Below are 26,351 nucleotides of genomic sequence, written 5' to 3'. Positions count from 1 at the left end.
CGCGATTTGAGAAAAAAAAAAAAAAACGTGGTCTGTAATGCGTAAGTCGCACCGTAGCATCAGACGCACTTAGATCACCTTGGTCGGCATGATACAACGCACGCTTTACTTCTATTCAATTTCAATTCAATTCATTCAATTTCCGTCAACAAACATTTTTACCAGCCATTATTTTAGCAGAAAGGAGTAACATTACATTTAGGTGCAGAAAATCAACATTTCTTGCACTTCAATTATAGCTATCGCAGACCTAATCCTCCGACGCAGTAAAACCATTCAGCTGTTAGGGCCGGGAGTTTGGTTGGGCAATCGTCGTCGACTTCTGAGTAACTTTTAGGGGATGTTGTAGGAACGTAGCATTTGAAAATGTAGAAAGGTCTTGTGCGAGCCGCCTTGAAAACACGTACTACTTTTTTGCATAGCAGGCTGACCATGCACGGGATCCACATTTCCTTGGAGCCGTAGGGTCACTGATGCTAAGGCGCATGCGAAACTGCCGGTAGCACAGTTCCCAACAAAAATTGCTCGGTAAAACTCGAGGAAGGTTAGGTTAGACAAATCCATGTAAGTTCACCACATCTGTGGCAGCCGAACGATTGCGCTGCGAGAGTGGCGTCTAGTAATTTTTTGCAGGAGGCTTCGTGCTCTATACATAGCCTTCAAGACAGGGGGGGGGGGGGGGGAGCGGTGTCACCGCGCGTCGCCTGATCTCTGAGGCCATGGTCTATAGAGAGCATCGCGCGAGCGTGCCCCCGTCACCCTGTCGCCTCCTCCTCCTCCTCCTCCTCCTCGCCGCAGGGTACTCACGCCCAAGTGCAGCAGCGACTGCATGTGCCCGCTCAGCTTCAATCCTATCTGCGGTCGGGACCACAAGATGTACACGTCGCCGTGCCTGGCCGGCTGCCGCAACGAGACCCAGGACGTCAAGGCCTCGACCACGGTCAGTGGCTCGGTCGCACGAGTGCGCGCTGTCGGAGAGCTTTCGCCGACCCGCGTTTGGGAACATTGCGCACCGCGGTTTTCGTAACACCGAAGTAGAGGACGGAGCGTAGTTTCGCACAAATGTTGCTAGATGGAAAAATGGCGCCAGTGCTATAGGGGAGCGTTAAGTACGGCGTGTCGGCCAGAGTACAGAGTCGGGATGCACCTCTATAACCTTTTTCTCTGGGCACCAGGTTTTCCTGAAAAAGAGCAGATAGTGAAAACTACTGTTATCCCTAAATTGTAAGAAGAAACGAGCGACAGTCTTGAACCGATAGTTAGCACAGATATCATACAAGATATCCTAGAGCTGGACCCAGCTGCCGTAGAACGCATACACCGGTTAGGCAGACCGCAAGCGAAAAAGACTAGGCCGGTGATTTTTAAACTTCTAAATTCCCGCGACAAATCGGCAATATTGAAAAAAAGGTTTTAGACACCAAGGCTCAAAACTCGCCATTGGGGAAGATTTTTCTCCTAAAATTGGGGACATTAGAAGGAAACTGTGCAATAATGCCAAAGAAAATCGCGAATAACACGACAAAGTCTCCCTCGCCTTTGACAAACTGTACATTAACAGTCGCGCCTTTGTTTGGTACGACGAAACCAATGACGAAGTACCCCTTAAAAAAATGAATCGGATTAAAAAAAAAAGGTACGGCCCACCAATGACGCGGGGAACAGCTCGATAAGACAACTAACAATCATAAATGTAAATGCAAGAAGCTTACTAAACAAAATATAATCTTTCGAAAACCTGTTAACTGATCGCGAACCTGATATAGTCGCCGTCACAGAAACGTGGCTTTCACAAGATGTTTCCAGCCATGAAATAATTCCGCCGAGCTATTCAGTCATTTGCAAAGATCGGGGTTCCCTGTGGTGGGGGCGTAGCTCTTGTGATAAAGAAAAACCTCACATTTGTTTAATGTCAGATGTGTCAGGTCAGCGTGTTTTGCAGACTTCTTTGTAACTATTCTGCTATTTGTGTGGGTTGCTTCTATAGAAGCCCCTCTTCTGGTGATGAGAACATTTCTGCCATTCATGAGTTTCTACACCGATATGCTAACAACTCTAGAATTATCCTTATGGGAGACTTTAAATTTCCTGACGTGGACTTGGCAACTATGCATCACATATCATCTTCTTCAGAAATTCTGGTTCACCTCATGTTATCATTTAAACCTCACCAAATAATCCTGAAACCGACGCGTAAGCAAAGTTCAGCAAACAATATCCTTGACCTTATACTAATCAGCGATCATTTTTCAGGGTACCAAGCACAGACAGAAATTATTGAAGGCATTTCAGATCACAACATCCCGCTATGCTTGTTGCCTCTGGACTGATCGATAAGAACGCGTTGTAGTACATCTATAGTACCCAACTTCGAGAAGGCGGATGACGCCAGCATACTAACCCACCTTGCGCACGAATTTCAAGTATTTACTGAAATAACCTCCAACCCGTCAATCGATGTGAACACAGCCTGGCTTCTTTTTAAAAATATGGTTTCCTACTGCGTAACTAACTTTGTTCCGTTAAAAAACAAGCGACCACAAAGAACAGGCCCATGGATAACTTGGGAAGTCATCCACGCAAAGCGTCATGTAGAAAGGATACGTAGCCCTATTAAAAATCATGGATGATGCCCATCCAAAACTAATAAACTAGCATGTGCTGTAGCACATTTTCGACCGACAGCCAAAGAAGCCAAGGAACATTATTTTCACGTAACGCTGCCTAACTTTCTGACAAACAGACCTCAGTGATTCTGGAACCATTTTAACCCTACTTAAGACACGTTATCGGACTTGTCTCCTGAGGAAAAAACTAACAATGCTAATGCTTACAATAGCTATTTTCACTCGAACTTCACAAAAGATGACGGCAATCTTTCAGACTTGAGTTGCGGTTCAACATCGCGCATCGATCCTTTAATCATACCTGACGCGGGTATCCTTAACATGTTGCTCACCCTTGACCCTAAAAAGTCTTGCAGACCAGATGACTTTCCAAACAATTTTTAAAGAGATACGCAGGGTGGTGCAGCCGATACTTGGGCTTCATATTTCGAAAATCCCTATCATAATCACCTTACCCCACGAGGGAAAAAATGCGTAAATCATCCCAATACACAAGACAGGAGATACCTCATTGCCCTCTAATTATCGACCAATATCTCTCACTAGCACTGCTTGGAAGATGCTCGAGCATATCATCCTTAAACACCTAACAAACTTTCTTGACACTCAACTTTTTATGGCCACACCAGCACGGATTCCGCCATGGATTGTCAACCGTCACGCAGCTTACGGAAGTTGCGCATGACCTCGCATTTAACATCAACTGTAGCCAGACTGATGTAATATTATTAGACCTTTCAAAAACATTTGATCGTGTATGCCACAGTAAATTATTAACCAAATTCTGAGGTTTTATTGGGAAGGGGGAGGTTTTAGACTGGGGGGTAACAGATTTCTTAACTAACCGGACACAATTCGTACTATTTCAGCATGTGGTATAAAGTTTGTAAACAGGGATGAAGTGCCTCAGACAGGCTGGCCAACGTTTCGATAGGAGGACCTATCTTCGTCAAAGGCGGCCTCGTCATCCTCGGCGTGTTAGTTTTAAAGGGTTAGTGCAGTGACGTCACGTGCGGGTGTTGTCGCTGGCGGCTGGTTTTAAAGAGAGAGATTACAAGAGGAAGCAAGCGCTTTCGTCCGACGTCTGTGAGCTTCATTCTCAAGACGAGGGGACAAGAGCGTGAGAGTGGGCACGCGGGGCGAAAAGAAAAGGTATAGAAGCAGAAAAAAAGAAAAAAAAGAAAAAAAAGGGGGGGGGGAAGCCAGGGCGGCACCAAGACAGACAAAAAAGGGGAGGAGTGAAAGAAAAAGAAGGAGAAAAGTGAAATCTAAGAAATACCTGAATACCTCCTAACCTTTCGCATCCCCAACACGCTCCCAAGCCCCCGTATTTCTTAGATTTCACTTTTCTCCTTCTTTTTCTTTCACTCCTCCCCTTTTTTGTCTGTCTTGGTGCCGCCCTGGCTTCCCCCCCCCTCTTTTTTCTTTTTTTTTCTTTTTTTCTGCTTCTATACCTTTTCTTTTCGCCCCGTGTGCCCACTCTCACGCTCTTGTCCCCTCGTCTTGAGAATGAAGCTCACAGACGTCGGACGACAGCGCTTGCTTCCTCTTGTAATCTCTCTCTTTAAAACCAGCCGCCAGCGACAACACCCGCACGTGACGTCACTGCACTAACCCTTTAAAACTAACACGTCGAGGATGACGAGGCCGCCTTTGACGAAGATAGGTCCTCCTATCGAAACGTTGGCCAGCCTGTCTGAGGCACTTCATCCCTGTTTACAAACTTTATACCACAGTGTGCTATTCCATCTGTCAGCCCCTTTCTTGTTTTTGTATTTCAGCATGTGGAATTTGCGACAGTGCCGGTCACATTAGGCGTTCCCCAAAGATCCGTGTTGGTGCCACTGTAATTTTTAATTTTCATTAACGACATAACCAGAAGTATAGACTGTAACATCAAACTGTTTGCTGATGACTGCATCATCTAGCAAACAATTAACACCTACGAAGATCATGTTTCGCTTAGCAATTCACTAGACCAGCTAAATCAATGGTGCAAAAAATGCCAAATGACTATAAGCGCAACTAAATCAGTTTGCATGACGGTAACAAGGAAAAAAAATGCAACCTTACGACTTTCCGTACTTTATTAACGGCACAGTGCTAACAAAAGTTCATCAGCATAAATACTTAGGCATCTCTCTAACTTCTGACCTTAGATGGGACGCGCACATTGCCAACGTGACCTCGAAGGCATTACGCACGCTATTTTATCTCCGAAGATGTCTCCGCCTCGCACCCACGTCGACTAAGCTTCTGGCGTATACTACTTTCATTAGACCGGTTTTGGAGTACGCTAACAGTTTGGTTTCCCCACTGAGTAACTAATATAACGAATCTGGAAAAAGTACAGCGAAAAGCGCTGCGGTTTATTTGCAAGTATAAGCGCACAGATTCACCCAATAACCTTGCGGCTATATCGGGTTTAGCGACGCTATCATCAAGAGCGAAACAAGCACAGCCTAAATTTTTATTTAACTTGATTCACAACTATTATAAGATAGACCTAACAAAATACATAAGTTTTTCGCAGTCACGATCATCGAGACATAAACATGTACACGCTTTAACAGAATATTCATGTCTTAATTACACATTCATGTACTCTTATTTCCCCCTCGTGATAAGGGAATGGAATCGCCTCGATCCTTCAGTAATTTCTGCAGACTCATTATCTCAGTTCACATCACGGTTAGAATCCATATCAAGCAATCAGTAACGCAGTCTTATTTACGTAATATGCTTTGCAACTCTTGTAAGCCATGCTGATTATCGTGAAGTTGTTTACTGTTATTTTTGTTCCCGTTTTCTGTTCTTTTCGTGATGTATTCTCTATATTGCTGCGCATGTCTCCTAGATATGTGATATCTATATTTGTTTTTTTATGTATTCTTACCTTGTTCCATTGCATTTCTTGTTTGGCTTATTGACACGCACTTTGTACGTGGACGTTTATTACCATGTATTTCATTTTGGTATGTCCACCTGCTATGGTTCCTGATGGGACTGGCAGTATTGAAAATACATAAATAAATAAATTACCGGTGCTGCGGTTTTGTAATTTGTGTCTGCAAAGCACCTGTCCGAATGACGTGTTGTCCATGGGCTCTGGCTGGTTCTCAGGCTGCAACAAGGCACATTTTGCTGAGCGTCCGCTCTATTCGCAACTCCAGCAATTCATGCGACACCTAGCGGCAGTAGGGAGAAACGTCATACAGAGGTCCAGTCGCCGTGTAAGCCGTAGAGGCTGCTGTCGCGGACGGAAGAATGGAGCTGCTAGCAAAGAAAAAGCGAACGGCCAAGCAGTTCTGCTGTGTTCCTCGGTGCGTGTCAGCGAGATGGAAGGAGAGCGATATTTCCGTTCACGCATTTCCCTCCTAGTCGAAAGGCTGAAGCCGTAGAACCAGGTGGATCGCTAGCCTCCGCATCGGCAAGGCTGTGACGCTGACAATGACTGTTTGCTCACGGCATTTTGCACGGGATAATTTCTTCTTACCAGGTGAGACACTACTGTGAACTTGTGAAATCGAACCTAATGCATGACCATTGTCCATGGCCATTATACATGTCGCTGGGTCACCTTATGTAAACACGTTTCACATTGCGAGGACTGGCGATTGGGCTATGCATATTTGCTGCATATGTTAGCCGCAACGCGAAATTCGAGCACAGGTTCGAGACCGTCACAGCGGTTTCTCCGAGGAACGTCTCCTATGCACTCGTTGACCACATTGGCTGTAATTAGAGCTCATGTTCGACGCTTCACTGCGGTTTCGGCGAGGAACGTCACCTCTGCACTCGTTGGCTACACCAGGCCGTAACTCGGGAGGCTTTTGATGCCCAGCACGTCTCGCGCATCTTATACGGGCGTCGGAGATTCAAATGTTTACGAATGATGCACTAGCAAGTTCGGGAAGTGTTGAGTGTAAACGTGCCACGTATGTGGCATGTTAAAGCGGAATAAATATCATGCGTGGCGCGGATGAACTTGCAGCACAGGCGCACTGCACACGGGCACTTCCCAGCGCGACTGATTACGAATTTGCCACTTGCACATGAGAATCTCCGACGCGCTCAAGAGTGCCCATATGGCACTGGTATTTCGCACCGACGGCGAGCCTATCACGTTCATTGCAGAAGTTTGCCACTTACGCGACAGCCACATGTAAATTTTACACGCGTTTGCTAGTTGCGAGGAAAATTTACGGCGTCCGCCGTCTACTGACGTGTCCCATATATATGATCAGTATTAGTACCTAAACTAGCTTTATCTGTATTATTATATCATCCCCAAGCCAGTGGCAAAACTACTCCAGTCATGTGGTGGTGTTTGCACCTGTGTACTTCGTGTTATGAGCAGATTTCGACTACATTTTGCAGATGCTACATTCGGTGTACAACGTTGCATAGCCTTGCACACTCAAAGCGTGCTTCATTTCCTTGCAAATGCTTTTTTATAAATATTGTCGCCTTGTTTCTGAGGTAAAAAGAAAAATTCTGGCTGCAGCCCATATTGACGCACAATAAAACAAACAATTCATTTATTTTTTCAGATGTAGCATGTCAAAGACGGCGGCTGAAAAAAAATGCAATACCAACTGAAAACCTGCCAAGGACGTCATGTTATGATGAGAACAAGGATGCTCATATGAAAGAGCTTTCACTGGCAAGACTTCGCTGACGTGCATATCGGTCAGCCAGAGTAAGTTAATTTGACTGCATGGTGCAGCACTTATATGCTTATGGTACATACACCATGGCTACAAGCATTCAATAAATGTCAACACCTTTTAATGCATTACAGAATGAATCAAGCAAAGGTGTTGCCCCATGCACCTGTCGGCACGACCACCATGGTAAATTGGCTGCCTGCAACTTGTGCACACATTGCTTCACCACTAATTCCTTGGGATTAAACTCTGACATTGCAGGACGATCTCCCATCCCCTGACAGCAACAGCATGGACCAAATAAGTGACAAAGGAAATATGGTAATTTGTTTTTGTATATGTATGTGTTGTGGTAGCTGTCTTTACTTAAACGGTGGCATGCTTTCTGGATTTACATCGTAAAAGCATTGTAGCACGTGGTGTGTGATGGGTGCACATTAACTGCAACTTGTGGACACATTGCTTAACCACTGGTTCCTTGGACTGAACTCTATCTGACATTGCAGGACGATTTCCCATCCCCTAACAGCATGGACCAAAGCCTTGCAAACACCATAAGTGACAAGGACATAGCAAATATGGCAATTTATTTGTTCTATATATTTGTGATGTGGTAGCTGTCTTTACCTAGCCGGCAGCATGTTTTCTGGGTTAACTTCGTGAAAGGATTGTGGTGTGTGATGGGTGCAAATTCACTTATGCAAAAACCCTGGCTTTCCTACTTCCAACATTGAATTTAACACATTGACGTGCATTATTGGAATGACAAAAAGGAAGCTGATCTCGCGTCAGATATGTCAGACATTATAACCCTTGCTTTTGTTTTGTGACAGGAATGTGCTTGCCAACCTGGCCCCCGGACATTCATGGCAGAGTACTCAAGAGAAGAAAAAGACGTGGCAAATTTCCTACTAGAAATGGCTTCAGGGACAAGGCTTACAGAAAGCAAGGCTGTCCAAGAGATATCGGGTACTTTTCCACAGAAGTTTGTGAACACGATAAATAGTAGCAACGTAAATACGTTCACAGGCTTGCCATCATTCGATGTGCCATGGCTGGCGACATTGCAAGTAGCCTGCATTGCATAGAGGCATTTGTGCATGTGTCCTTGGCTCCGTCAAAGCGTGGCGGCCTTGAGAGTAAGGGCATGCGGTCTTCTGTTTGGAAATCCAACATTTTTTATGCCACTCAGCCATTTCATACTTTTGAGACACGATCGTTGCCATGTGATCTACATGCTGCACTTGTTTGCATTGGCCAAACCTGCAGACTTCGACTTCAACACACTTTTTGTAAATTAGCAATGCACATTCTTTTGCAACTTGTATTCTTCATTGAAGTGCTAATTTGCGCTACACATTCTGATGCAAGTTTTCATCTTATGGTATTCCGAGATATTTGCAGTTCACTTACAGTCTGTGCATAGAGTTGTGGTTATTCTTCAATGGCTGTTTGTTGTCCCTTGCCTTACTTGTATTCTTTCACAAAATAAACCACATGCACTCAATACTTTGTTCACTGTACTCAGTGTCAAGGTGTTTGCCTCATACGTTTTACTCCAGCCCATTTTTGTTGCACTTTTTAGCATATGAGGGTATATCTTGTCAAACAGAACATGAGAAGTATCAAGGAACAGCGTCAAACCTGCATACGATGAGTATTTAAAAAGGTTGGCCACCAGAGTTGAGTACCCTGAAAGAATGGTTTGATTCAAATGACCCCAGCTGGTATATGTACCATAATTTATGCTTCTTCCCAATTTGTTGAATACAGTGCGAATGGCTGTCCTGGGAAGCATAACTAAACCACCGGTAATACAAGATGGGGAGACACTTGTGCAGACTTAACATCAGTGAATGATAATTATTGACCTCCAAAGAGCATATAGAGCTGTCCTTACTATCAACATATCAATAAATGGAAAGTAAGTGACATAAATGTTTAACATGCACTTAAAGCACTTAACAAACACTTTAAGGGGCACTGAAAGACTTCCGACTGATCATAGTGACCTCACTACAAAAGGACATCGCCTGCTGCAAAAATTTTTCGTATCATTGAAGTGTAAGCGGAATTAGTAGTTATTGCACCGATGCATTGCTTTCTCCTTTCGTCTCAGCTAGTGTGCTGGAAGCTACACGGTGCATGGCAAGGGAGCAAGGTCCTGCTCAAGTTTCTTTTTTTTTTGACACATTGCTACTTGTGGTTCAGGCACGCGTGGCACTCTCTAAACGCGAGATGGACGCCTGGAGCTACATCACTTTGAGACCAATCAATACACATGGCTGTCTGATCGTCCTGCGAACAGGGCTTGTGGTGGTCGTGGTATCTATATTATGCAGCATGCCAGTTTCAGGGCCCCTTTGAGAAGGGCACAAACAAAGACAACAAAAGTTGGTTTCATGAGTTCTGCCTGAGTCGCCACTGATATTATGCAGTTGCTCGTGCACAACTTGTGAAACAATAACGTATAAGCCATAGGAAACGAACAGTTATGTTGGCAAAAAAAAGCAGGATATGTATTGTGATAGGTAATCTCAAGCGCCACAGCACAAGGTGAAGCTAAGTTTCAGTTTGGCACATAATAGCACATAATAGGATCTCTTCTGCTTACCCGTACAAAAATGACTGTTGATTAACCATTGATATATTATTGGGGAATTGTTGAAACAACGGACTTCAACAAATTTTCAAAAGCAATTAAGTTCGCTCAACAGTTGCACAACAATATTACCGTTGAGTGTTCTCAATAAACAATTTATTGGGTAATTTGTGTTGATTCTTGTAGTTGTTTTTTGTTGTGCAGCAGTTGAGTCCAGTATCAATAATTAGGACTCGCATATGAAGACATACCAAAAATTAAAATGCGAAGCGTTCCAACCTCATTGCTGTCACTTTGCGGCAGGTAGGTTCTTCTTTCGCCTCGTTTCCATAAACAGAAAATAATGTGTGACCGATGGGGTGGCATTGAACGTCGGCCGTCAAGCCCGGTGCTCTAACCATTAGGCCATGAACGCGCGCATGCTCCTCTCGTTCGAAAGCCAGTAAGTTCTGAAAGGCTTGGCGCGTGCGCAGCGTGCCACTTCCTCGTGCTGTCGCTAAAGCTGGCGCTTTCAAGCGCCTATCTCCGGGACTGCCCCACTTTTGTAGCCGTTTTCTCTCTGTAAAAACTGCAGCGTTAGACTAGTTTCATGACCGCCCAAGTTCATAACGATTTATTTCTTTGCCGGTGCAGAAACGCCATCGTCGTTTTAACATACACTAGATGACATAGCAATTGGTACGATCCAAAATGAGCACGTTTCAGGGAGCAGAAGAATGCGAAGTTCACTCGCAAACACGGCGACTACGCGCATGTGGAATTCCCCAAAAGTAGACACGGCGGCAGCGCGGCCGGCGATAAGACAGGCGCCGACACGCGACGACGCTACTACCTTCGAGCATCCGACGCGCTGTGGGAACCGTAGGATCCAAGCGGCGCACATGCTGCAAACATACTAGTGAGAGATCTTCGAATTTCCTGCGACGCACCCTCCGTCCGGAAAGTAAATATAGCTTTTTTTATCCAACGGCCGTGGTACTAGAGATCAAACAACGAACACGCTTTGAGATCGCAGCGCGCAGCCGCTATAACCATTGACTTCAAAGATCTTCTGATTCAGAAACAGCCGCAACAGTATCGCAGCTAATCGCTGTATCTGCGGCTGCTCCCAACTCTCGCCTTGCAAGAAGCATGCGATTTATTTGAACCTGGCCGAACTGTCGTCCGCAGGACAGGTCCCGTATGTTCGGTTAAATAGAAGAACACCAAAGGGAAATGAAAGAAATACAGGTAGCGGACTCTTATCATACCTTACTTGTCACCTCGTCATCTGCAAAGGTGCAATAAACTATTCTAGTAGCGTTACTTTTGTAAAGGTAATAAAATTAGTAATAATTTTTACTCCTAGGTGGCGCTACCAACGTCAAGGTAGCGTTCGAGTGTGTGTGTATGTGCGCGCGCGCGGTTGCAACCGTTGTAGCTTCGTTTGAGCACACTTTTTCAACAGTATACATCGTTACCGCTAGTTTCGTAGTCGCATTTCTTGGTCGTAGTATTTATTGTTTACGCTACAAATTAGGCGGTTCTTAAAAATTTATGAAGGTTAGTTGATGAAAAATTATTGCTAATTATTTAGCGGTTTTTAAGTGCCGTTATTTTGTGTTTGAAATGTTTTTATAACTGACTACGATAGTGAAGCTGTGAACGGCTTTCGGACTCCGTTAGTTGCTTGCCGTTGCGTGGTGGTTCGCGCCTCGTGCTTTTTGATGAAAGTGGTTTTCTCTTTTCGGTCATCATGACGCACATTCTAGTGAAATGCTGTAACGAAGATAAGTGGGACGTTTATCCGTTGAAGTCGTTGGCTGACTCAGCTACTAGTCTTCGACTGATGTGCGAGCCTGGCTGTTTTGATGAGTTGCGCGGCAGAGGTCATGATGCCTGTTGGAGAGAAGGCACCCCGAAACAGTCGCAGCCGAACTTCTGCAGATAGGTAAGTAATCTCGTTTTCTTGGGCACGTAGCCTTTTTTCTATTTTGACATTGACAAGCGTAAGATGTTAATCACACCGTTCACTTTCTTCAAGCAAACCGTATGCCCCGGAGCGAAAGCGCGCGATACGCATTTCGTAACTATGGCGGCCGCCGTGGCAATTTGGGGCTCGAGGTCGTGGATACGATCCCTGCGGCGGCCGCATGCCAAAGGAGCGGAATGCAGAAACGCTCGTGCATTGTGCATTGTATGCACGTAAAAATTTCCAGGAAGTCAAAATTAATACGAAGTCCCCAACTACAACCTACCTCATAATCAGATCGTTGGTTTCGCACGAAGGACATCATAATTATTTTTTTTTTAATCCGTAGTGGCTCATTGTATACCATACGGTTAGTGTGATCACCTTTTGTGCCGTAGCGGTTAAGCGCGCCTCGATTTAGCTTGCGCCTAATGATGCGGCGCACCGCAAAATATATTTCGCCTCTTTGGGATTTGCGGAGAACGGCCAACCGATTAGTCACAGCTTCCGCGCGGTGACTGTACACAGATACACAGCGCAAATGAACAGAGGTGTGGTGACGACTTCGGCAAAGAACACAGCCGCCGACGGGGTCGCCCTATCGCCTATCACCGCCAAAACTACCGCAGTAACCATCTTTATCTAGCGCGGCGCGTTTCTGTTGAAGGCGCACTGTACAATTTCAATTGGCGGTAACCGAAACATGCCACCGCTCTCTGCTGCCTCTTTGAGCTGGGCCGATCCGAATGTGCGATGCTTGCAGAAGCGAAAGGAGCGCCACTAGGCGCGTTGTCGCCTCGAGCACCGTTTGCGCAGTGACGCGTCATGAAGCTAGCTCACTGCGCAGACGCTACCGCGCAAAACGCGCAAGGGCGTGTACGCGACGTTCTGCACACAAATCGCGTGGAATGATCGGAGACACGCCGGAGCGGCTAGCGTCAAAGAAACGGTGCATGTTCTCACTTGTACAGGCAAGCTCACCGCTCGCATCGCTCTCGGCGTATCTTTAGGTCATTCCTGCTGCTGGACTTCTACCCAAAGATTCGATATCTGCTTGGGATCGGCTATGCACCGTCGCGTGGTCTTCGGTTCTGTGAGGGAGCCGGGAATATTTCTCCCCGCTGTGAAACATCGCTGTGCGTGTCTTAGCTAACATTTACCGTAGCAACCTATTTCTTCCTTTTCTAGACAGCACTCGTAAAGAGTCGCAAATTTTTACTTGCCAGTATAGTGTGTACTTCTATTTTGTGCGTAGTTATGTGCAGTGTGTGGCAGATTCTGAATCCGCGCAATCTCATTTTCTGTCCGCATTCCCTTCTCGCAGGTTACGCATGCAGCAAATGCCGAGATGCTGAAGTGTTCTACGTCAAGAGCAGCTTGGCGTCATGCAGGAGACACCCGTTGATATGTGGCTGATTCACTAGCAAGCTCGCGTCTCTGTTGCCACTCTCCATCAAGTGGGATTTTTAACTATTTTTTCTGCTGCTCTGTGGTGTACTAGCTGCCGCGCATGGACGCTGTGAAGGCTTTCGATTTGCTCTGGCTTGTAGTAGTAAAGGATGGGCTACCTTTTGAGGGAAGGTATTTCCTTTTGCTTGCGGGAATGTTTACCAGCCTAACCAAGTGATACGTGCGTACTGGAAACAGCAGCGCGAAGAGAGGCGGACGACGAAATAGGTAGGAGCACACACGAGCGCAAGTTCAACTAAGTTTATTTTTGAAGACAGAGGTATTAAAGACGCTGGTCAACTTGACAAAGGTAAAGAGCCGTGCATGTGTGGCAGAAATAGCCACGAGCGACAAGAAAAAAATATGAAAAAGCCATGTCATGTAGAATAAACGTGCGTGGAAAACGAGAACTATCGGACAAATCTTTCGAAAAAGTGAAATATTTGTTCGATGAGTGATACTACCCAACGAGAAATACTCTTGAGAACTGCAAGTCTTTCCCACTAAGGGCAACAGATAACTTGCTTATGTATTTGTTTCGTTTGTGATCAATAAATATTGCTGCTGGAACTCCTCTGGTGTTGAGGTATAGAGCAGAAATAACGGTTGTTTCATCACAAAGACCAGAACACAAGAGGACTTATGGAAGAATTATTTATTGATCACGAAGAAAAATTCATAAGCAAGATTTCTGTGACTAAGTGGGAAAGAGTTGCATTATTTCCCGTTAATATCACTTACAGGACAAACCTTTCAGTTTTCATGTGTTTTTTGTTTGTTTTTGACGCATATGTTTGTTCTACCGGACATGTCTTTCGGTCCTTTTTTGTTGTGCCGGGCTGTTTCTGCTGCACATCCATGGCTTTTTCTTTGTGAAGTTGGCCAATTTGTTTAAAATCTTTGTCTTCACGAATAAACTTCTAGTTGAGTCAGCGTTCATGTGTGTTCCTACCTTAATTCATCCTTCTCGTTTCTGTTTGTGTGGTTGTCAAATATTAATGTACACCGAATTGGCGAAGTGTCCATACAATTTAAACATGAAATATTTGCGCTGTTTATTCCAGGAAGAACGCTATAGGGTCTTATCTTCTCTGTTTTTAACACTGATGTACATTTTTCTAGTTCAACTTCAAGGAGTCCCCTGAGGAAGCCAATAAGAGTGATGGTAACTTCACTTGTGTAAGATTTATGAATTTCATCCAGTCAAGGCATGACATGTCACATGCCTGTAGGTATGCAAGTATTCGTACTTTTTAAACATACTAAGTTCTAGTTTTCGGTTCTCATGACGCTGCTTTGTACTGTGCTGCATTCTCCAGGCGCAGGAACCTTCTTTTATGCCGTCAGTGCATGGGTTCTTTTTGTATATATTGGAGAAACAATTGTCTCTAGCTTAAATATGCATGTATATCACTTGTAATTTTTTTCAACACGGGTGCTGTATCTCCCTCCGTCTTTCTTATTGCTTTGTCCCAATTTTTATGCAACTTTTATGTATTTTATGCAATAAAATTCTGGTAGCATTTTAATAATATTTTACCTGCACAATTGAGGTCATTGGCTTTTCGTATACGCATTTATTCGCGTTTTTCACTGTCTCACCAATCTGGCTGTCCAGTCATTGAAACCTTTTCCCATCCTTTATGACTATTTCTGGGCTACTTGATACTGCAAGTGCAGGTGACCATCTATTTGGCTCTGGAATTGTGTTAGCCGTGTGTTACTACCAATTTTCTGTGCTAAATAATTATTTAAACCACTTAGTTGCTGGGTGTAGTGAAAAAAGCCCCAAAAAGTGCTCTAATTAGCTTTCTGCAAGTCCAGAAAAATTAACTGAAAATGAGCTCACTAAATTGAGGAAATACCACCAACAAACTCTTCTGTACCTCAATTTAACATATACAAATGGTGTACTGTTCTTGCAAACCTGGCTCGTCAGAAACATGATACAGGTGTTCACCATGCCCGACAACTTTCTAAATGATGTTTCATCAATTAATAGCTAAGTTGAGTGATGTTATTTTATAAAATAATTGGGCAACCTGAAAATATATACATCTCGAAGACAAAAAGCTCAGACAAGTCTACTTTGGTACTTCATTAAATTTTAGTCGCGATGAAAGACGTGTGTTAAAGCTTGTATATATTTACGTGAAGTCATTTGTTTCAAGTCTGTTATTTTGCCTTCTCACAGTCAGCCGTAACTTTTCCTGTGATGGGTTAGTGTGCCAAACATGTTAATATAACGTATTCAGATGTCTTGTGTGTATCCACACGCAAGCAGCTTCAAGTGTTCATGTGTTCAAAGTTGGTTGTTACAAGGGTATGCTTAAGCCCTGCCTTTTGAGTCGCTTTGCCTTCTAGTCATAAGCTTAAGTCGAAAGTAAAGACCACAATGATCGTTTTGATTTCATTCATATGTATAGGTTTTTTCAGATGTATTTACACTGGTAGAGTCTCCAGGTTCGATGTAGTGGTGCCTTATGTACTGTAATAATGTTTCACGTGCACGCATCTTTAGTGTAAATAAAGGTACTTCAAGTTGGACCAGTATCTGCTTTGATTTTGTTTGTGTTTGGGAAAGTTATGAGCAGGCACCAGGGCATGCAAGTGTGAACAGCAAAGAAATTTCAATATATGAATAAAAATCCACTAGCCCAACAAAACGTCAATCATATTTCAATGGCGACTTCTGAAATCTCAATGCCATCTCAACTGTGCCACAATGTGCTTTTCAATGCTGGGGCAATAACAACTCAACAACAGGTCAACAGAACTACCACAACGTTAGTGCAACGCAGAATCAATGGTAACTCAACAACCATTCAACAAAACGAACGCAACGGGCCGTCTAAGCACAATGGACTTTCAATGGTAACTTAACAATTATTCAACATTGAGGTACCCAATGGTGTTTCAATTAAATTTCAGTGGCCAATATTCAAGGCCACTCAACAGTTAGCCCAACAATTCAACAAAATTTCCACAATTCCTCAATGAAAAACTCAACATTGACCAATAATAATTCAATGCCTTCTCAATAATTTTTTGTACGGGTACAACGGTGCACGCACAAGAACTTCATACAATCTTTGCAATATGAACAGCATTGAAACGCAATGTAGAGATGAAACATTAAAGGGACTGACAACTACACCAAATGTGCCAGGATAAGGGGCCAGGAGAAACAGCCGAGATGTGCTTGCACTTTTGCGACAATCCAGCAATGCACGAGCACTTAGCCTCCACGATCGATGGGTCCCGGAATGCGTCGGTGATTCTCACCACGATCTCGTGCAGGTCCGCTGTCACGCCGGAGGTTTGCACACACGCGCGACCACTTCTACTTCATCACTCACAGTACCACTGGTACCGACTAAAATGAGGTGCTCGGCGTCCACTACCCGTTCTCCCTCCACAAAATAGCGTGAATTAACATCGCACTGCAAGAAACTTAATATTTTCACCAAGGACAGCGTACGCGGGGACCTCCGTAAAGCCGCCATACTGCACAGTGTAGCCAGACCGGGCCAGGCTTCGCAGCGCCCCCTAATGTTGATTTGAGTGGCGAATAGGAACTCTGTACCATTAAAGGAAAATAATCTGGATCTGTATCGGCACACGGATTTGCGAAATTTCGCTTTGGCAAATGAGCGACTTCGTGACTTTTAAAACCAACCCTTTTGCAAACCCTGTCAGCCTTTTCTGACCATATTTAGGTGTTGCTGTCCTTCTGAATAATTCATACGCAGGATAGCACTATCATATTTGCTATACTACTAGATGTACTGCTTCATAGCCTTGGTTCTTATGAAATTACTCGGTGATAAAATAATACCTAAATATCATCATTGAAGCAAATATAGGTCATCAAGAGCATAATTCCTTTAATGAAGCAACCTTCTTTGTCGGCTTTCCCAGGGTTTAAGGTTTTCCGAATCCGCTTGGTCGGTATTTGTGTTTTACGCTTGGTGGTCACGTAAAGTGCCGTTTACACTTGCACTGTCTATCTGCACAATCGTCCTGCCATGGTCGGCGCGCCGATCTTGGATACAGTGTCACAAGCAAAGGGGGTCAATGTCGGAAACAGAGCACATGCGGACTGTCTTTTTTTGGTAGTTTTCTTTTGAAGAGAACGCCCAACTTGCACAAAAGGTGTCCTAATGTTAACAGCCTTAGGTACCTCCTATTCCCACGCTCTCGCAGTCGGTACTTGGCGGTTGCAATTTTACCGGCGTTACAAAGGCCGCGTGCTCATGCGCAACTGGTTGTGGGGCGTGTTCGTCGCCAGCAGTAAATACATCGTGTCAGTAAAAAAATAATTGGCAGTCTCGCCCGAAAGGCGAAGCATCGATTGCAATAGAAATTGAGTGGGTCACTGTAAGATGTGGGACTGGGAGGGCGCCGCTTTTCGAAGAAACAGCGACTTGGAGTACTTAAAGGAGCCCTGAACCGACTTGTATCAAAGGGGAATGCATTTGAAGCTAAAACAGGCTATTGCGGAAATACTTTGCCGCAAAAAAGTACTTCAATGCATTCAGCAGAAGCGAAGTTATTGGCAAATAATCGAACACACTCTTTGCTGTCCTGCCGCTCCTTCTTCAATGCCTTGCACTGCGAAGACTACGGCGTAGCGGTGCACGCCCACAGCGCCCCGCCTTCTAAATGTCACCGTGGCACGCAGTTCTAGTTTGCTTTTGGATGTTAACGTAGGCGCCACTCCTTCCCATTTTGGTGCCCACGACGCGCCTGACGTAAGCCAAACGTGGTTGCCCTCAGCGAGGCGCAATGCACTTAGCCGGCGTTGCCAGTGCACTCGTGGCGACACACAGCGGCGGCCGCGGTATCTACACTGCGTACATGCTGCGTGGAAGACCGCAGCTACGCAGCTACACGCAGTTGCAGTGCGTATGCGCAGCGTTTGCTTTTTGCGTGACAGGATTTGAGTGCGTGCTCGCGGTTATTTCCTACAGTCTGACTGTGCTACGTGGTGCGGACACCCGCTCTGGTCAGCTTAACTTAACTTAACCAGTTTAACTTAAATTAACCAGCTTAACCGACGGATAGTAGCCACATGCAAACTGCGCATTTACGAAGCGCCATGAATTAGTCTGCCAAGGCGTCTGGCCAGGTACGGCCAGGAGTGAGCACGCGCAGCAAGCGCGCGTGTGGTCTAACCTTTAGTTCCGCGTGCTTCGAGGCCAGTTGAGTGTTCAAAACTAGCCGAAATTAGCGAGGCCCGCTACGACACCTTCAAGCAGGATGGCCAAAGTTTTGTATAACTACGCGGGCGGCCGCGACCGAGAGTACATGAGCAGGCTATAGTCGGCTTCATCTGGAAGCACGTAGCTATTATCGACATTCGAAAGGAAATTTTTGCTTACTTAATCCTGTTTATTGAACTTCGTAAATAAATATACACACTACGAGTAGCAAAAAGTGCGCTGATCCAGACAACATTATTGATTGGCTTTAGTTCTTGCCCAAAGCAACCGCGTATGGAATCCGCTTTATTACGAAATAAAGCGTCCAGAAGAGAATGAGAAGTAGGCTTCTGTTGAAAAGAGAGTGTTTGAGAGAAAGGATACTTCGCGCCCCGACTGCGAGCTTCACGCACCGCGTACTACAGCGAAACTTGGCTGAAATGTTCACAGCACCGTATGATACCTGTATCCGCAGACTACTGGGGGTTGGTTTATGACCGCTTAATATGTGTCACTTGGTCGGCGTTGATCTTCAATCAACCTCTGCCATGATAACTTGGGTAACTTGGTAAGTACCAGTAGGTGTGCACCGCTCTTCAGTGAACGTCTTCGATGCCAACTTGAGTAAATAAGTACGTGCAATTGGAATGAGCCGCTGTACGATCACAAAAAGGATCCCTTAAATTCATCCTACACTGAGCGGCATCGAACCCACGTCACAGGAGTTCCCCAAGGACAGCAACCCGGCGCATTATCGGGCTGCGCCACAAAGGAACCGGGTACGTGTCGTTTTCCAAAGAACGCCTTCCATGCCATCACCTTAGCGAGATGCTTCATGAATGCACTGGCTATGTGTACCTCTCCTATCAACTTCTGGTGACACATAGTGTGCAGAAAGCGAGGGAAGAATTGTTGGGAGCTGGGTTAATTAGACGCAAGGAATACACATTCTGACAGCTTCAGCACGGGAAGTCGACTGGCTTTATTCGAAGGTGAAAGCGGGTTTGCCGAATGACTGTGGTGGCGCCCCACTCGGGGAGGCGTCTCGATTCCAAGAAGGAGCAGGAGGCAGTGATCCCCACGGCGAGGCAAGGCGAGGTAAACTGGCTTTCCGCGGAGCCGTGACAACGCAGAGACGGCTGGTCGCTACACAATCATCCGCGCTCGCACGCGCAGGCGCACCGCGCTTATCGTCTCGGAGGCCTAACGCAGACTGCTCGGTAGTGTGACTACATGACGCAGCGTGTCGGGAAAGAAGCGCAAGAAAGGAGTTCGGTGGCCACATAACGCGTTTCTCAGCATTCGTGCGCACCGGCGCGCCGTGCATTTCGGAGGCCATGCGCAAGCCTCGCGGCGGCGGCGCTAGATGGCGCGAAGCGTTCTTAGGCGAGCGCAAAAGAGGAGTCCGGCTGCAGTACACGCCTCATACAGAAACCCGTTTTGCCACGTTGGTTGAATGCTACCGGATTACCATCGACAGTCGACGGGACATGGCTTCTGTCATAATTTATTTATTTCGCAATACCTCGAAAAGAAGTTATTGCGTGGAACTATAATGCGTCATACGTGTGAGTTAAATTCCTTTATTGCAGTGGCGGCACGTTGCCAACGCTATTATGCTAAGTCAAGCGTGACGCTCGCCTGCAGCTCTACACTGATTGCGACTGCATCGTACTAGAAGGCGACCACAACGACACCGAACACGTGGTGGAGGCCGAGCGGGTGCGCTGTACGCAGGAGTGCTCCGCCTACACCTTCTACATGGTGGCCACATTCATTTGCCTCTTCAGCACCTTCTACATCAGTGCGCCGGGCATCAGCGTCACCATCAGGTGGGCTTCCGTACAACCAATACTGTGAGACGGTGTTGCCGGTTGCTAGAATTGTGGGACACGTTTCCCGCTCAAATTTTAAGGAGCGCGCCGTGCACTTTGTCTCGTGCAGGTACGAAGGGCTTTGCATGCTAGAAGACTGTGGGGTGCGCATGTGGCGCGCCTGCTCTAACGGTAAGACCAGAACGTGCTTAAATGACAGGTTAACGAGGCAACGCGCGCAAGGAGAGCCTACAGAGGAGCGACATCATCTATAGCTAATCAGTGTCGAAGGTACCATTATATAACTTCCTCATTTCAGAACACAGGTGTCCTACATCAGCGCGAGTGTAAAAGGCGTTCCCTATTTGAAGCATTTTGCATTGAGAACTTCGGGAACAAGGACACTTGAATTAGTTGGCTTGTGTTCATAATTTAAAAATGAAACAGCACTACATTTAACAGACGAGGCTAAAGAAAGGGCCGTTTTAGTGCTGTTTCGTAAAGTATCCATTTAGTGCAGTCGTCCCGGTCTCTTTCGCATTTTTGCCAAACTAGGGCACGACAGAGCTCCACGCCGGGCCATGTAGAGTTGACGGTCTTCCGTAGCTAGAAACATGGGAATTCTTTTGGTAATTACTTGCACGTTGTGCTTAGGCTTTAGTGCATAATCATTCTGCAGGCTTGAATAATATTGTTTGTTGTAAGGTCGTGTTTGGCCGGTATAATCGTAGTTGGCCATGGAGCAAAATCTGAAAGTAAACACCTAAGGCCACTGTCACTGTCGGCGACGTGTTGGTCAGCACAGTCCGTGAACAACCTGCTTGACGTGTTTACCGCTGAGGAAGGGTAAACCACTAGGTGCCACTAGGTTTTCATATGTGAAATAAGTCATGCAATAACTACCAAGTACGCTAAGTCCACGTTTTTCTACAGTGCAAATAGCCTGTTTGACCTAACTAGACATTCGGCCACTTTGAATCGTCTTGAGGCGTGCAGCGCTGTTGTAAACTGTCTTTTTCTACACGCTAATCTTTATGTGCAGGTGCGTCATGCCAAAGCAGAAGTCGTTCGCCTTAGGTGTACAGTGGGCGTGCATACGTCTCCTAGGTAAGGCATTTTGTTGTCCTCCATTATACAGGGTACAAGCGGGCATCCTTGACAGCATTATTGTGGTGTGCTGGGCACCACTCTCCCCCTTTCTCCCCCCCTCCCACACATCCTGGATGACAAAAACTTATGAAAATCCAACGCACGTGTTGGTATCGAGGTAAAGCGAAGGTGAAGCGGCCACTTAAATGCTGTGAAAGCAAATACAGTCCGTACAAGTTTCTTTGTTGTGATTCTATGCAACTGATAATGTCACGCAATGTTTATGCACTATCGAGTTCACAAGCTATGCGGAAATGTAAACAGCTGTTTATGCAAATACGCAGTGCTAGACGCCGACGCAGCGAACCGTGTCGCGAGGGCGAAATGATGTTTGTTGCTTGTCGTATACGAAGAATGCCGAGGAGACACGTGAGGGTGCAGCGGCGATTATTCCAAAAACACACCTACCCTAGTCCGGTCGTCTTACACCACTGCTACCCAGGATTATACCCAACCGATGCGTGGAAAGCGTGCGGACAGAGAGCAACGGTGCAACACCTGTTCTGGTAATGTGCCGGCAACAACGGTACTGAAACCGCCGCCGTTCGCGACGCGTTCATAACCGCGGCCATTGCCAGCGTACGGGAAGCCTCTAGCTCGCTTCTTCCCGACGCCGTCCCAGCCGCGGGGGCCGCCGGGGGCCTTCTCCGTCGGCGTCGCCGTCGCTGGGAGGTGGCTCTCAAAAGTTCGTAGTTGGAAGACCAACTCTGGGCCGTCCGGCAATCCGTAGATGCCGGCCGAATCCAAAGACTTCGACGCGCCACCTGACGCCACCACAACCAAAACTGCTGGACCATCCTTTTCAATAAACAATTTTCTTCATCGGCGATCACGGTGCTCCCTAATGCGAAATTTGAGCGCAGTTCCATACGTGCTTTCATTACGCGACACATTGGTTGGGGCCAACAATCCGTCTCGTGCGGCAGGTTGAAAACAGAGCGAAGTTCGGCGGAACTGCCTCACTACTCTGGTAATCGCGACAGGCAACGCGTGGATGACCCGTGTGAGCGATTCACAGCAGCAGCCACCCCGACAGACCTCCCCGACGACGCGCGCTGCTTTCTCCATCGTCGCCGTACCACGCTTTTCTTCTCACGCTTTCGCACATAGCCTCCTCCTCCGCTTTCTCCTCGCTGCACTCTCCTCTCCTGCTTTCCTCCTCGCGTCTTTCATCCCCCGCTGCGCTCCGCGTTCGTTGTTTCAACCTTCGCTGTGCTCGTTCGATTGCTTACGCCGATGCTGGCCGCAGGAACGGGCGACTAGGTGGTGCGCTTTAAAAAAAGTACGCTGCGAAAGGACAGGCCGACTTTACGTTCACTCGACTGAATGCTGCAATTTACGCTCGACTCGATCGATTGTCGTTCTTTCCGTGTAACGGGAAACTGAACTAAAGGTTCGCCCACCGCCCTCAAAACGCAGGCACCATTCCGGCTCCGCTCATCTTCGGCAAGGCAGTGGACATGGCCTGCGAGATCTGGTCGTCCGTGTTCGACGGCGACACGAACGACTCCGGCCACTGCGCCATCTACAACAACGGGGCGTTGAGCCGCAACATGGCCGCCATGCTCCTGCTGCTCAAGACCATGTCGGTGGTGCTCTTCGCGTGCGCCAGCTTCACCTACCAGCCGACGACGACAACATCGTCTCCCACATAAAACTGCCGAAGCGCGCCATTCAGGCTGCTCACGTTTACATCCTCTTGCTGGTAGTTACTGGACGGGCGGCCGCATCGCCGGTGCCAGAACGAACGCGCCGGCGCATGTATGTGTAAGCACATCGCGAAATACTCGTAGGTACCAGCAATGTTCTTTTTCTAATTGATCCAACTTTAAAAAGCACGATATAAAGGAAAACTTTCTTTGCCTAGCCCCTGTTGATTGGGGGGGGGGGGAGATAAAGGAAATTCCTCGCCGTGTTGACAGGGCATTCTCGAGGCATCGTAATCAGCTTGTGTAGCTGTCCGTGTTGCCTTTACAGGTGTGCCGCTGACTGGCTTTCTTCCCTACGGCATTATGCGCAGTCAAACAAGACATTGTACCTGATATTGCTACTGGAAAAAAATACACGCGCATTGGGATAAAGGAAATTTTATTTATTTATGGATGCTGCAACTCCGACACTTAAAATTTACGCATGGTGGTTTCCACCAGAAATAGAAAACACAAGAACATGAAGAATGCAGGTTTAAGCATAGCGTCGGCTTAAAACAGTAAAATATATTAACTAATATTAATATATAAGTTACATATATATATATAGTAAATATATATATTAGTAAGATAAATATAGTACATTGGTACACGAAACAACACGTGTTTTTATTTATAACGTAATGTAGTAAATATTTAGTAATTGGTCTGTTGAGCCATTCACAACTGTAAATTTGCACCGGCATGTGAAAAATGGTACTGATTGTGTGTTGTTGCCTGCGCCTTAATCAGATATATGAGATATCGAACTTATGCTGCTGTATTGATATTGTTTACTTATACCCTCCTCCCACTGTTGCTCGTATCAGCAGATTGAACTTAACCCTGGTCATTGCCTTCGTTCTGTAGCAATGCAAACTCCAGGTGACCTTATGTTCACTCTCGACGAATTAGGAGCGGGACAACTGTCCCTCCTTAATGAAATGAAAGCCATCCGAACCAAATTGTCCCTTAACGGCGCAGCATTCGAAGATATAAAGAACTGGATTGCGAAAATTGGACAAGGCTGTTTTTCAGTCGCTGCAATAGGGCTAAAAGTGTATGACATTCAGAATCTATAGCTGAAGTAAACGCCGGCAATGTCGTCGAGCTTACGTCGAGAATGAACAGCTGTGAGGACAGGGCGCGTCGGTCGACCGTGGTGTTCTATGGTCCAACAGATTGCAACCGCTAAACACGGGTCCAGTCTGAGGCTCTTGGAGATGGAGGGTTACAAAATCAATCTTGATACTGTCGTTCGATCAGATGACATTGAACATGGTCGCCGAAGAGGAGTCTCTTAAAGGTAATGAAAATAAAAGAATCATAGTAAAATTTTCTGATTTAAACGCGAAAAAAATAACGCGTTCTGTCAGGTTTATGTAAAATAAAAAGAGCTCTGGTATCAGCATTCTACTCCCCGAATATTCACCAAACGCTCGTCTCGCCCGTTAACAACCTACGGTACTTAAAAAATCTCAGTAGAAACCAATCAGACTTCACTCTGATAAACAAATAGTCATGAACTGCACTTGCATTTATGATCATTCTGCGCACGAAGTTACTCCACAATCACCATATCTAACTACTAATAGTGGAACAGTAACCTGTTCATGTCCGCTGCATATTGTTTACACTGACAACAGAAGCGTGGTGCCTAAATGCGATTACACTGGAATCAGCACCTCTGATAGCAGCATTCGCATGCTAACGCAAACTTGATAAAACTTATCAACAGATAATTCGGAACTGCCTTCTCGACGTATCATGTGATATTTCTTGACGTCCGTGTGGAAGGACGCGGCAGTGGTGTGTTAACAGCTACGAATCGCCATTTCTACTGTCACGCACTTGACATCTCTTCCCCGTCGGAAATTCTTTTTGTAATCACGAAAGGTCCCGATGAAGCTAATAATATAAGAGTATGCTATCGCTCTTCCGATGCTAATACCAGCCATATGTCACATTTTCGCGGAACTCTTTGTAAAATAACACTATCATACCCAAAGGCTCCTGTCCTACTATTCGGCGGCTTAGATTTTCCTGGCTTAACGTGGTCTAATCCTGCTAACACAACCACAAAATAACAACATCGCAAGTGAATTCGTCAACACGTGCCTTATGTTCGAATTATCGCCACTCGTTATCACACCAGACGAAGCCTTCATTCCACGAGCGCTATCGTCTGTTCGCCTCTTATGCAGATAACCTATCTGCCTCTTCATTTCTTACTCAGACTAAGCGATCACACTATAATACATGGTTCTTACCATTCAAGGTTTACGCATCCTAGGAAAGTAAAAAAAAAACACGTTTTACGAAAAGGAGACTATGCCGCATTTACCGAAGAATTATAAAGAATTCGCTATCTCTTTTTCGATCAAATACCTAGGCGTTATGTTCAGGACCGCTGATTGCTTCTTAAAGATAAAATACTGCAGCTCATAAGAACGTATATTCATGTTATGACTGTGACGGAACGTCTATCTTCGTCCAGGTTTAAAAGACGCGAAAACGCCTCAACAGGAAGAAAGGGCTCTTACAAATCCTTAGACAATCTAAGAGCTCGATTCTTTGCTAAAAGTAAGAACTCCCCGATGAAGCCTTCCAATCACTCACTCGCAAGGCTAAACGTGCATTTTTCAGTATCACACTTCCAGCCAGGCTACATAACAGGCCCCGCCAATTCCGTAAATTTCTTAAGCCGAAACCACAGAAACAATTATAGTCTTTTGATGAAGATAATGTCCCTATTACCGACGAAGATGGATGGGTGGATGGATGGATGGATGGATGCAAAACTTTATAAGGTCCTGAGGTACGCGATTCAGCGCGCTGCGGGCCGCTCCCACGTTGGGATAGTCAGGCCTTGCCCGACCGCCGCATCGTGGGCCCTCTGGACAGCCCATAGTTGCGCCCCGGAATCGGGGCTCTTGATAGAGGAGAGCCAGTTGTCCTCATTGATTTGTTCTGTGCCTCGTAACGAGGGGCAACGCCAGAGCATATGGTCTAGGCTAGCGATGTCATTGCGGTGCCTGCAAGAACTAGTGGCATAGGTGTCGGGATAAATTTTGTAAAATAAAGCCGGGTTGGAATATGAGCCTGTTTGCAATAATCTGAGGGTCAATGCCTGCGCTCTATATAACTTCTTGTGCGGAAGGGGAAAGTCTCTCCTGCCGAGATAAAAGTGCTGCACA

At 45.9% G+C, this 26,351-nt stretch overlaps 1 protein-coding gene and 1 long non-coding RNA gene across 2 annotated transcripts; both read left to right on the top strand.

Moving 5' to 3' along the window:
- The first annotated feature begins 690 nt into the window (after positions 1-690).
- LOC140214113 (solute carrier organic anion transporter family member 4A1-like) lies at positions 691-23,332 on the top strand. Its single transcript, XM_072285448.1, has 4 exons — positions 691-940; positions 20,151-20,335; positions 21,360-21,424; positions 22,886-23,332. Exons 1-4 carry the CDS (start codon positions 830-832, stop codon positions 23,119-23,121), a joined length of 597 nt encoding a protein of 198 aa, XP_072141549.1. The 5' UTR covers positions 691-829; the 3' UTR covers positions 23,122-23,332.
- On the top strand, positions 11,594-15,846 carry LOC140214191 (uncharacterized). Its single transcript, XR_011891106.1, has 2 exons — positions 11,594-11,829; positions 13,175-15,846. It is a non-coding gene; the product is annotated as an uncharacterized lncRNA (long non-coding RNA).
- Positions 23,333-26,351: the final 3,019 nt, after the last annotated feature.

The sequence above is a fragment of the Dermacentor andersoni genome, chromosome 11 (genome assembly GCF_023375885.2).
Source record: "Dermacentor andersoni chromosome 11, qqDerAnde1_hic_scaffold, whole genome shotgun sequence".
NCBI lineage: Eukaryota > Metazoa > Arthropoda > Arachnida > Ixodida > Ixodidae > Dermacentor > Dermacentor andersoni.
This window is presented reverse-complemented; position numbering and strand designations above follow the sequence as displayed.

What these genes read in the sequence shown, in the direction of transcription:
- LOC140214113 (XM_072285448.1), top strand. Translation starts at nt 830, where the DNA reads ATGTGCCCGCTCAGCTTCAATCCTATCTGCGGTCGGGACCACAAGATG. An exon ending in ACGTCAAGGCCTCGACCACG is followed by an intron (nt 941 to 20,150) that starts GTCAGTGGCTCG and finishes GCTCGCCTGCAG; the next exon opens with CTCTACACTGATTGCGACTG. An exon ending in GGCATCAGCGTCACCATCAG is followed by an intron (nt 20,336 to 21,359) that starts GTGGGCTTCCGT and finishes CTTTATGTGCAG; the next exon opens with GTGCGTCATGCCAAAGCAGA.